The sequence below is a fragment of the Citrus clementina genome, unplaced genomic scaffold (assembly GCF_000493195.1).
Source record: "Citrus clementina cultivar Clemenules unplaced genomic scaffold, Citrus_clementina_v1.0 scaffold_2, whole genome shotgun sequence".
Lineage (NCBI taxonomy): Eukaryota > Viridiplantae > Streptophyta > Magnoliopsida > Sapindales > Rutaceae > Citrus > Citrus x clementina.
In genome coordinates this window covers 19,887,083-19,899,382 of record NW_006262688.1, presented here as the reverse complement: position 1 = coordinate 19,899,382, position 12,300 = coordinate 19,887,083, and the positions used below count along the sequence as shown (strand labels likewise).

General features: G+C 35.8%; 3 protein-coding genes across 3 annotated transcripts; 2 read left to right on the top strand and 1 right to left on the bottom strand.

Moving 5' to 3' along the window:
* The first annotated feature begins 55 nt into the window (after positions 1-55).
* LOC18052799 lies at positions 56-1,500 on the top strand. Its single transcript, XM_006447321.2, has one exon. It carries the CDS (start codon positions 190-192, stop codon positions 1,498-1,500), a length of 1,311 nt encoding a protein of 436 aa, XP_006447384.1. The 5' UTR covers positions 56-189.
* Positions 1,501-4,286: 2,786 nt separating this feature from the next.
* LOC18052798 (pentatricopeptide repeat-containing protein At1g11900) lies at positions 4,287-6,631 on the top strand. The gene is made up of 2 exons (XM_024191263.1): positions 4,287-4,524; positions 4,788-6,631. The coding sequence occupies exons 1-2, from the start codon at positions 4,402-4,404 to the stop codon at positions 5,835-5,837; spliced, it is 1,173 nt and encodes a 390-aa protein (XP_024047031.1). The 5' UTR covers positions 4,287-4,401; the 3' UTR covers positions 5,838-6,631.
* A 384-nt stretch (positions 6,632-7,015) lies between these two features.
* On the bottom strand, positions 7,016-10,467 carry LOC18052797 (external alternative NAD(P)H-ubiquinone oxidoreductase B4, mitochondrial). The gene is made up of 10 exons (XM_006447319.2): positions 10,343-10,467; positions 9,534-9,807; positions 9,229-9,435; positions 8,614-8,864; positions 8,320-8,539; positions 8,112-8,216; positions 7,641-7,913; positions 7,419-7,540; positions 7,192-7,317; positions 7,016-7,103 (listed from the first exon to the last, which is right to left on the bottom strand). The coding sequence occupies exons 1-10, from the start codon at positions 10,429-10,431 to the stop codon at positions 7,016-7,018; spliced, it is 1,755 nt and encodes a 584-aa protein (XP_006447382.1). The 5' UTR covers positions 10,432-10,467.
* Positions 10,468-12,300: the final 1,833 nt, after the last annotated feature.

Sequence of the window (12,300 nt, the reverse complement as noted above, 5' to 3'; positions counted from 1 at the left end):
ATCACTAATAACCCAACGTCCAACTTTTCCCACAACGGTCAAATATCTCGTCAGATTCAAATATTCCGAGATAAAGAATTTTCTCTCTCAAAAGTTGTTGTCTTTCCCTTAACGAAAACCTTCAAATCTCGTTCTTTCTCTAAAAGAAGCCGTCGCTTTTCAAGAATCGCCTTTACCCAGTACGCTAAAATGAGTGTTCTTCAATACCCAGATACGCTTAACGGGCAAGAGCTTCAGATTTGGAATAATGCGGCATTCGACAACGGAGAATCTGAAGACTCCACTGCAATGAAAGGTTCCTGGGCTAACTTGAAATCTGTTTGCATGAATCAGTCTCTTGAATTGGATTGCAGTAAAGAGAATCTGAGTCCTCGTTTAAATAAATCCCCTACTTCTTCTCTCAAATCTTGTGTACCCAATAAGCCTCTACAAGTGAATAGCTCTATCAAGAACTCACAAATGAAGCAGTTGAAGAGTGTTTCTAAAGAAGAGGAAACGCGTGATGAGAGAAAGATTGACATCGAGATTGAGGAAATTGAGAAGGAGATCAGTCGCTTATCGTCAAGACTCGAAGCGCTTCGACTCGAAAAGATTGACATCAAAACAAAGGCTACAGAAAAACGAGGAAGGTTTGTGCCTGCAAAATTCATGGAGCAGAAACACATGAAAAAGAGCGAAGAAAATTTGCTTTCGGCCGCTAAATCAAAGCTGAATCGAAGGGGAATGAGTTTAGGGCCGGCTGAGATTTTCTCCGCGGGAAAATCAAGGCCTTCTTTGGGGAAGCCAGAGATTATAACGCCAGTTCTATCAATACAGAATCGGAGGAAATCTTGTTTCTGGAAGCTGCAAGAAATTGATGAATTGAAGGTTACAAAAGAGAGGGGGAAGAGTCTGAGTGTTAGTCCAAAATCTCGCAAAACGGCGGCGCCAAAGGTTCAAGCGGTGACAACAGTAGGTTCCAAAAAGACTGTCAAGAAAGAAGATAATGTGCTTTCACTCATTCAGCCAAGAAAACTCTTCAGAGAGGGAGAAAAATCAGTGAGTAAAAAGCCATTGAAACCTGGGAGAATGGTGGCTAGCCGTTATAATCAGATTACAAATGATGCTGCTCGTAAAAGGTCTTGGCCGGATAATGATAAAGAAGAGAGTAATCGGTGCGATAAGAGACGCACTTCACGCGAAAACCTGGTGACTTCTGGGAGAAATCAGAAGACTGAGAGTATTAGAGTGAAGAAGAAATGGGAAATTCCTAGTGAGGTAGTGGTGAACAAGGGGTCTCCTCCGTCCATTGCTAAGATGAGTGATGTGTTGCCTAAGATCAGGACCGTTCAATGTGTTGATCAGAGCCCAAGGGATTCAGGGGCGGCGAAAAGGGTGGCTGAATTGGTTGGTAGGAAATCATTCTTTTCAATTGAAGAAGAGGAGGAGGAGGAGGAGGAGGAGGAGGAGGAAGGTTTTGTTTGTCAGGCTTTGGGGTTTGATGATGATAGCTTTGAGTAATAATGATGGATGATTCTTTCCAAGTTTCTTTGTAAGTTCTTTTAGCTTTAATGCTGTAAGCCATAACTATTGTTATGGTTTTGAAATAGTTTTCATTTGTGCTCTATGATATGGGATATAAGCTTCTTGTTTCTGTTATGCAATAATGTAATGAGAAGCTCCTCCCTTGCTTGCTAATGTTTATAAGTTAGCTTTTTGGTCTTGATATAGAGAGATTGATGTGGATGTGATATTAAACTGCACTCAATTGTTAATGTTTCATGTCAATCTGGTCAGCTTTTTGGAGAAGAATGTGTAGGGGGAGGTTTCTAATTTAGCAGTAATGTTTCTGTTATGAACTAGTAGGATAAGCTTTTTTTTTTTTTTTTTTTTTTTTTTTTTCTTGTTATGTATTTTGATCTTATTGTGTTTTAGGAAGCAAGGCCTTACCTTGGTGCAGAACCACAATTGTTATTAAAGCAAATTGAAACCGAACTGGCAAATGGCAATCCAGTTAATCTTACTTTTCAAGTCAATGAACAGTAAAAAGAAGATTTTGAATCATTATTCCGCTTTCATGTTGCTAATGAAAACATAGTTCTTAAATCGTTTGCATGTTGCTAATCACATGACATTCGATTGGAGACGGTTTTGGTGTAAAATGAAACTTGATTGTCAAACCTAAACATGCCTTGCTTTGGAGTCAAAAAGTAAGTGGATTCTGCTTTTAGGAGGTAAATAAAAGGTAGCGTCTGAAACTACAAGAAATGGAAGTGAAAAATTGTTGGGGAGCTCATTTGCACAAGAAAAAGAAAAACATAAGTAGGTATGCTGAAAACTTGAATTCGTAACATATGCATGAAAGAGAATGCTTGATTTATAGCTCTCTTATTCTTGAATTTTGCTGATTGCCCGATGCCGAATGCGGCAACGAAAATGCTGCCTCTCATAACAATCGAAGAAGGGTGCTGCATAGCCGGGTCAAATTCATGAAGTCTAAGCCCTTAAGATAGTGCCAATTCTAAAAGAAAAACAAACTAGAAAGAGATTAAACTGTCAGAAGTTAAGTTCTTACAAGCCTAGTTTTTTTTCTCTTATGCAATAATGTTAATCTGCACCGGTATGTTAACATCATGTCAATCTAGTCTTGAGTTGTAGTTTTCTGGAGAAGGACGAATGGGGGATTTCTAATTTAGCTGCTATGTTTCTGTCATGCACTAGCAAGTAGGACAAAATTTCTCTTGATGTAGATTGTTCTTATTGTGTTTTCAGATGCAAGGCACCCTGATGCTGAGTCACAATTGTAATTAGACAACTTGGAACCCACTAGCAATCTTTTTAATCTTAAATTTCAACTCGGTGAACAGTTAGAAGATAGTTTTTGAATCATCATACCGCTCTCACTTTATCAGATTTCCTAAATCATTTTGTCATTTTGCTAATCATTTAATTTTGACATTTTGCTAATCATCTGGCTAATCCAGTTGCGTGGGACATGAAATTATTGAATTTTGCTGATGCCGAATGAAATAACAAAATTCTAAACCCGTATGAGTTGAGGAAGAGAATTCCATGAAGTTCAAATCTTGAAGAGCATACATGTAGGGCTAATTTCGAAAGTTAAAATAACACTAGAAAGAGAGCATATTTTGTTTAAAATTAATATATTATATTTACAATTTAAATAAAATTTTGTTCTACTCAAGTTCTTTAAGGGCTAAATATTTTATAAAAAATTAGTAGTGAAAAGTTATTGATTATTTGATTATCGTTAAATAAAAAGGAAAACTTGTTGAAGGCATACAGATTATATCGTGTATAGACACATATGTATGTGTGTGTGAATGTATATACACATATAGATGTATGTATGTATGAATGTATGTATGTATGTGTGAGTGTGTGTATATGTATATGTATAACAATCCAATAGGATTAGTCTTACTTAAATGTATAATCAATCCAATATATCAAAGTTCAATACAACTAAAGTTGAGCATAATAAAAAACTCACATAACTACTGGAGAGTAGGGGTGATTGTTTCGGGTTGCAACCCATTCAATTTGAAAATTCAAGTATTCAACCCAAAGAGGTTTACAAATTTAGTTCAGTTCGGTTCGGTTTCAAATTTAATTTGAGTTTTGGTTATAATTTCGTGTCAAAATTTAGTTAGCTTGCAATTAAGGGAATGAGGTTTGAGATTTGAGGGAAATCATTTTTTGTTTTTAGATTTAGGATTTTTTTTAGACATTTATATTTAAATGTAACCTGATCAGTTTTCAATCCTCAATCCAATTGATTTTTGAGGTGAAACTGAAGTAAACTATAAACTGAATATATTTAGTTTAGTTTAGTCCAATATAAATTAACACCCTCTATCCATATTAGAAAGACTCAAACCTTTTATCTTAAAATTAAGGAAATAAATACCGACCCAATCCAAACAAAAGATTATTGACATGTAAATAGATATAAAATTGACTTTCTTTGCAAGATAAATGAAAATCTGTAAGCTGTTTTATGTATACATTTTTATATTATTTAAATAAAAACTTAGCATAGAGAATAAACTTTCATTGACACTAGATTAGTACTTGACGGTACTGACCATCTCAATTAAGGGGTTGTTAACTTATATTTAATCCTTATAAGAAAAATAAAAGATAAAAAATATGAAATTATTTGAGTGCAATAATAAATAATTATGGAATTGACATTTTTAAAATTAAGAAAGAAATATGTTATTTCAGAAAAAAAATGTTTAAATGATAATAACAGTCACCTGAAACTGGAAGCTCTCAATAGTCAATACTCAGGCGCTTCCCTTAAATTACAAAACAAAAACTCCCAATTCTTATCTCTCACTATCAGCTCTAAACCCTAACATTAAACCCTAAGCCCAGCAGTATAGGGCAATAGGCATGGCAACTGCTTCAAGATTCTACAAATTTGTTTCTCGATTCAAACCGTACACTAAGGTGACGGCGCCGTCTTCACGCCGCATTGATTCTATCTCGGTTTCGTTCCTCCGACGAACTAAAGTTGTAAGTGAAAGCTTCAACTAGACATACTGTGATTAAATTTTGCTCAGAGTTGTTGTGCAACTACTGATTGATGCATTTCATACGGTCAATGGAAAAAAGTAATTAGGTTATTGAATTTGACTTCAAATATTACTTGTCAAATTTTCATTTATGGAAATTATATTTATACCTTGTACTTTAAAATATGAACTTTCGATTTTTTTTTTTTGTAAAAAAGAATTCCTTTCTGGAGCTTATTGTTAGTGACTGTACTTCTAATACAGAATTGTATCACATCTGTCCCAGTTGCTTCCCTTTGGATTTTGCCATCCTTTGCAACTGTAAGTAAAATCAGTGGCAATTATCAGTCACTTGTGACGGGGGCATCTCTCGATGAAGAGGACGTAACAAATGAAGTTTTGAATCGAATTCTTGCCTCCGTTGAAAATGGTTCTAAGTCTGCAAAGGAAATGTGTAATGGATACATTGAAAAGCTTTGCAAGGCTGGAAATGTTTCTGCTGCTGTTCGATTACTCCAATCCTTACGTGATAAAAATATCTTCCTTCCCAATGCGTATAATTGCGTGTTGGTGGCATCGGCTGAGACAAATGATATTGATCTTTCGTTTCAGATTTTGAAAGACCTACTGGTGTCATCTAGAACCTTGAGTTCAGATTGTTATACTAATTTTGCGAGAGCTTTTATTATGACAGATGATTGTACCCAGCTACTGATTTTTATTGAAGAAGTAGTGCAGATAGCCTCTCCAGAAAGTATAATAGTTGTGAATAGAATCATCTTTGCTTTTGCTAAAAGTAGGCAGATAGAAAAGGCTCTTTTGATATTTGACCATATTAAGGGTTTGAAATGTAAGCCAGATTTGATCACATATAATATAGTTTTAGATATCTTGGGTCGTGTTGGTCGTGTAAATGATATGCTTAATGAGTTTGCTTCCATGAAGGAAGCTGGTGTGGTGCCCGATTTCATTTCTTATAATACATTATTAAACAATTTGAGGAAGATTAGGAGACTGGATTTGTGCTTAATATATTTTAGAGAAATGGGTGAGAGCGGCATTAAACCAGATTTGCTTACTTATACTGCGTTGATTGATAGCTTTGGGAGAACAGGTAACATTGAGGAATCACTGAGACTCTTTAATGATATGAAGCAGCAGCAGATCCGTCCATCAATCTATGTTTATAGATCACTGATTGACAATTTGAAGAAGATGGGGAAGGTTGATTTGGCCATGACTATTTTCGAAGAGATGAATTCATCTCTTTCAGATCTGGCCGGTCCAAAGGATTTCAAACGAAAAGCCAGGTAGTCAAATGCTCAAAATGTTAAGGTACTGACTTCCAAGGGACTGCTTGAGAGTTGAGACTCAAGCCTATAAGTTAGCTCAAGCTAATATGTGTCATGGAGAGCTCCTTCAGCAATTGCAGCTGATATTGGTACCTGCTTTCTTCCACTCATTCTTTTCTCACAGCAATAGGGTTTTATTTCTGTTAGATCTCATTTATTAGGCATCTTTTTCCATATTTGTTCACATTGCTACTGTATAATCCTTGTAAGCATCCGCCGAATGATGCAACAAGTATTGACATCATCCAATGTTCAGTAATTAGCAAAATTAGTAGTTTCTGACGTTTCTTATCAGTCTTCCTGAATAATCTCGTTCTTCTATAATAGGTACAATAAAAATATTGTTTGGTTCCATTCAAAAAAAAAAAAAATATATTGTTTGGTTGGAGTACATGGATGGCCGATTGAGGTATCTAAGTGGCCTTCGTAAACTGTTGTGTGTTATATAGAAGTTCAAATGTTGGTACTCTGCATATTATTCATGGAAGCATCTGGATCCACCGACATTCAAGATTCAAGACCAGCAGCAGTCTTCATCTGATTGAAAAACTATTGCTACCCTTCAAATGTTGAATTGAAGCTTTCAACACAACCCCTATCAGCACTTGTTGGCTGTACTATTTTGATATTGATAACCATTAGATAAATACTTGATGCATAAGCCTAAACCGTCTGATGATTCTGCTTCTTGGGTAGGAGGATGGCAGAAGCATCTAATGGCCCAATCTATCTTCATGTATATACTTTCAAAACTAATTTCCTAGCAATGATATTTAGATTTGCTGTACTTGCTTCTTGTTCAAGATTGAGTTGTGACTGTTGTTACAGTTGATAAGTCTCCTAACAAAATAACTAATTGCCCGACCTTTACCGTTCCTGTTCCACGTTGGCTGTAATTTTACATTTTAATGTAAAATGTCATAGCCTAATCTTATCTAAGCAAGCATGTGGAAAAGTTGAAAAAGAACCGGAGATAAATGGCATAAATAAATTGTAACCTAACATATCAGATATCTAATATTTAAAAGACAGAGAGAGGGGAAAAAAATAAAGTATTTCACAAACTTAAAAAATGAACCAAAATCATTTCAAATTTCAGCTGTATAAGAAAACACAAATGGTGAAAAGCAAATTCTACTCTCAGATTCGACTCGAGTCTCTTCCAAACATGAATCGTCGTCTCCAGTCAGATATCACCAAAAATCTTGTGCGCCAGCTGATTTGCTTGCTGAAATTGCAAAGAACATCGGAGGATGGGCACATGGTACCAGCTTCAGTAAAGCAAATAAAAGCTAAGACGGATAAAGGGAAGTTACCTTGCATAGACCGAATACCAGAGCCACTGGCTACCACGACCAACCGAAATCCAATCAAAAGGAAGTTCGAGTTGAGCTGCAGCTTCTTCTCCTCCCAGTGGAGCAAATTGCCCGAAATGCTTGTACCTTAATTTCAAACCATCGTAACTTTAGTTGCTAAGCTTTTTTGCTGAGAAGAACCTTAGCTTAGATTTCAGAAGGATGATTAAGAAAACTTCAACTTGTACCTAAAGGGATGAAATCGATGGCGTCCTGCACCCCTGAATCTAAGAGGACCTTCAGGATTCTTTTCGCATTGCTCCATGCGATTGAAACAGTTTGCAAGATAGGCACCTTCTTGAGCAGCAACCTACAATATTGGAAGAAACAGTCACAGAACAAAAAACAATCAGATCAAAAGTTGGTGGAAGGATGATATCGTCAGATGAAAATAAATTCTCGAGTTTAACCTGAGCTGTTGCAGGAAGGTGTTTCATCTGAGAATCCACTTCAGATAGAGCTTTCTTAAACTTTTCAATATCAAATTCCATGGAAGCTTTCTTTGGATCCTCTTCAGCATTTTTCAGTAGCACATTAATATTCTTCAACTGTTTCTTGTTCAAATAAATCTCCACTTGAGGGTACCTCTCACAAATGTCCTTAACGACTTCCTTTAAGTCTTTTACATTTAGTTTACCAGTATTATTCTTGTCTGCTTTACTGAATATTGCCGAAATATCTTCCTGAATAAAAGGTAGAAATGAAAAGACAGAACAAGTTTGTCATAAATAAATGTTAGGAAATGAAGACATGAAAAAGGGAAATAAATGGGTGGAACAAGATAATTACTGAAGAAATAAACTCGAGGCACGGATCATTGGAAGATAAATGATCAAACTATATTCATAAAACTGTTTGCAATGCATGACATCAATAATTACCATAACTTTTCTCTGATTTATCGTTGCACAATCACCTAAAGCATATACACTCTCACATCCTTCCACCCTCAGCCATTCATCGGTTGCGAGAACCCGCCTATTGGCCTGTATCCACAAGGTAGATGATCATGATCTCTGAGGGGAATGATATCAGAAAGAAATACGAAGTGAAATTCGGCATATGATAATCTGGTTTAAAGAAACTAACCTGACCAATTTGCTTCATAAAGTCCATTATCACAGGGCGAGTGCCAATTCCTGTTGACCAGACAACCATCCCATATGGTATTGAAGAAATTTGGCCGGTTGCTCTATCTTTAGTGGAAATCTCCTTATCAGATAATTTTACGACCATTGATCCCGTCTTCAAATCAATGCCATCTCTTTTGAATTTTTCTTCAGCGGAAGCAGTAATTCTTTTGTCAAACCTACAATAATCAAGCAGTCGACTAAGTAACTTGCAGCACCAAAAATTATATTCTAAGCTTATTTTCTGCCTCACATGTTCAGAATATGATCGCCTGCTTCGAGGAGTGTGATTCTTGTGAACTCTTTAAGCGAAGGATAGAGCTTACTCAAGTCATCAATGACAAAGTCATGAAGCGCAGCAGCAAACTCCACACCTGTTGGGCCACCACCAACAACTACAAAATGCAAGATCTTCTTCCTTTCTTCGTCACTTAAATTTGGAAGACTTGCTCTTTCAAAACAATCTATCACCGACCTACGTATCCTTTGAGCATGTTCTACTTCCTGCAATAGGACAGATATTCAATTTTCCTCAGCTTAGTAGCAACTGTAACTGCATGCAGTGCATCAAAACAATAAAATTAACCCCACAAATATCTAAAAATTGTCTACAGTATTACCGTTAAAACCATCATTGGAAATAATCAGTTTGTAAAAATTACAAAAATACAAAGAAACCTTTGATACATAAATACTTTTGGATTGGAAAATCACTTGAAATGCCCTCTAGATAAACCCTTGAAAGACAATTTTTTTTTTTTTTGAAAAGCCTGTTTAAAACACTTTTTTTTCTTTTTAAACCTTGGGAGCAAGTTATGGTTAGTGTAATGAAGCAGTTAAGGCAATCAAAGTGTAGCTGACTGAGTACCTTCAGAAAATGAGCATGTTCAACAACACCAGGCGTGTTGAAAGTATTTGGTTGAGCTCCCATAGCTATTACCAGGATGTCATAATCCAGGGCAAATTCTTCCTTCCCTCCACAGGTTCTGTCTTCAGTGGTTCGACAATAAATTTTCTTCTTCTCTGCGTCGATCTTATAACATTCAGCCTCCTTGAATTGAATATCCATACCTTTCTGTCACGTGAAACAAAGAAAATATAAATTGCCCAAGTATCTTCAAATTAACGAACTATTACATCTTATATTATTATCATTGATGTATTTATCTTTACCTTCCTCACAATATTGCGAGTTGGTTCGACAATGCTGCGAGCTTCGACGGTGCCATTTGTAACACTTGGCAACAAGGGAGTGAATGCAAAATAATTGCGAGGAGAAACCACTTGAACTTCAAAGGAATTGCTTTTCAAATTTTTCAAGAAAGTGGTGCCCGCCCAGCCAGTGCCAAGCACCACCACCTTCTTTTTCTTGAACTCACCCTCCCCAGAATCACCGTAGATTCTTTGGAATGGTCTGCTATCAGAAAATGCCACTGCACTCCCACCACTGCCAAAAATAGTAGAACAAATTGAAGGACGTGAGTAAATTTAGTAATATGATAAGACATACAGGTACCGTTTAACAAGACCTAAAAAGATCAAAAACAAAAGAGAAAGTAAAGCTTATGGCAAGTTTAACAACTTACAATTACAAAACCTACAATTTACAACATACAGAACTTTGTTTGAGATTGAGGGTTTGTAACTTAAGTATGCTTGTTTGGGCTAAGTAATAGTAGATGCTTAAGCAGTAACCAACGCAAGACAAAAATCACAAACACAGCTAAAGCTAATGAATTTGAAAACTTTTAATTCGAACAATGAACACAACTAGGAACATTGAATTCATCAGAGTTATCGATATCTTATAGATTTATCTAAACTTTATTTAATATGATTTTGAAATTCTAGTAAAGAAAAATGAAAAATGCTATCAACAAAAGCAAAATTATAAAAATTCAAGAATGAAAACGAAGTAAAATAAAGCAAAAGTAGAGCTAGAAGACGATAATTATTTTTTTAAAAAAATCAAATTAAACTACCTAACAGTGCCGATAACAAGAATCTTGGAAAGCAAGGAACGGTCTTGGAAAGCTCTAATGGCTCCCTCATAAAACGTGTAACCTCGCATTGTAGATAACTAAACCCTGAGTTTCTTGCTCTAGTAAAAACTAGGAGAAAAGCAAAAGTTTTTTCTTTTTTTCACTTTTAGAGAGATTTTATAGAGAAAACGATAAAGTAGCTATTTTGCAGCCGAGGGCACAAAATTGTAAGCGAGGCAAGGCGCGAGGGCTGCGGAGAAACCGTCACGTAATTAAGAGGAAAAAAAATAATTATATATTCTTTTTGACTTGTGTAACCGGCAATGGTCGCGATCTTCCTATTTAGTAGGAATTTACAATTTAGGTACAGGTTGTGTAATTACTTGGCCACCAAGTCTCGGGTTCTTAGTCTTATTAAACGGCGACGTATCAGCGGGTTTGAGATTTTGGATGGTTGGTTGGTGAATGCAGATCCCTGGACCCACATTATGATAAATAGGATTCCAAAGTCCTTCGTGCATAAACAATCCGGACAGCCGGTGATTTAAAAAGCACATTGATGGGGATGATCAGAACCGTTGACTTCACTATTTTAATTTATGTTCGAGATTGTATCAAACTAGGTTTTGAGCCATTAAAACAACTAAGCAAAGTGATATTTATTTTCCAGTTTGAAGGGGGCAAGAAAAAAAAAAAACACACTTCAGTTTAAGACTTTAAGCCATTAGAAGAGAGGATTAAAGATGAAGACTCACAAGTTACAGGCATTGTTGCTTAAAGTAAATGTAATTTTGATATTATTTTGTTAACAAGATTCTTTGTACAAGCAAGTCCTTAAATTATAGCGCTATAGTAGAACAATACCGTAGCCACTGCCTTAAATTAATTCAGATGGAATTGATCATGCGTTGTTGCTGTTGTGTGCGGAATGCGGAATCAAGCGCACTAAATAATTACAGAAAAATAAAAGACACAATAATTTAACGTGGTTCGGTAATTAAACTTACATCCACAGAGACAAGAAATAATAATTGTTTATTTAGCAATTAATAAAGTACAAATATTTAAGTAACGAATCTCACTTTTCAGAAATCCAAATATACCCAGTATTCTCACACTCTGCAGGAAAGATAAATTCTCCAGACACACTTTTCTCACTTCTCTCAAAAGTTTAGAAACTTATAAGCTTAACAATTTTGGGATGAATGAAATCCTTAATTATTTATAGGAGAAATGAGTTATTATGCAAAGAATAAAATAATTGAAAATATCTCATCCCCTTTGTCCAATCTTTCTTTTCGGCTGCAAAATCAAATTCAATTTGATTTTGCTTCCTTACAATTGTTGGCTGCAACCAACAATTTGTTTGACTTCAACAAATCTCCACCTCGGTGAAAATTTGCCAAATCTGAGCCGACTACCACGGATCATCATCCCTAAGGTGATCCTTCAATAAAGATCCAGAATGGCTGTGTCGTTTCGACTGCCTATGTACCTAAAATTTGGGATCAAGCCAACCGTAGTTCATGATTCTCCAAACTTAATAAATTAGAAAAATTTGAATTAATCCGTATAAAGATTTACTCATTCTACATATACGATTCTCCTTTCCAGCAACTTTGAAACCACTAGGCTGAGTCATATAGATTTCCTCCTCCAAATCTCCATGCAAGAATGTCATCTTGACATCCAATCGAGCCAACTCTAACTCATATTCAACTACCAAGGCAAGTAGGTTACGAATGGAAGTATGCTTTACAAATGGAGAGAACACTTTATTATAGTCAATACCTTCCTTTTGAGCAAAGTCTTTTGCTATGAGTCTTGCTTTATACCGAAGAGATGTTTGATTTGGAGATCCTTACTTCTTGGTGTAGACCCATTTATTGCCAATAGTCTTTTCCCCCTTTGGTAACTCCACAAGTTCCCAAGTCTGGTTTTGGTGGAGAGATTTCATC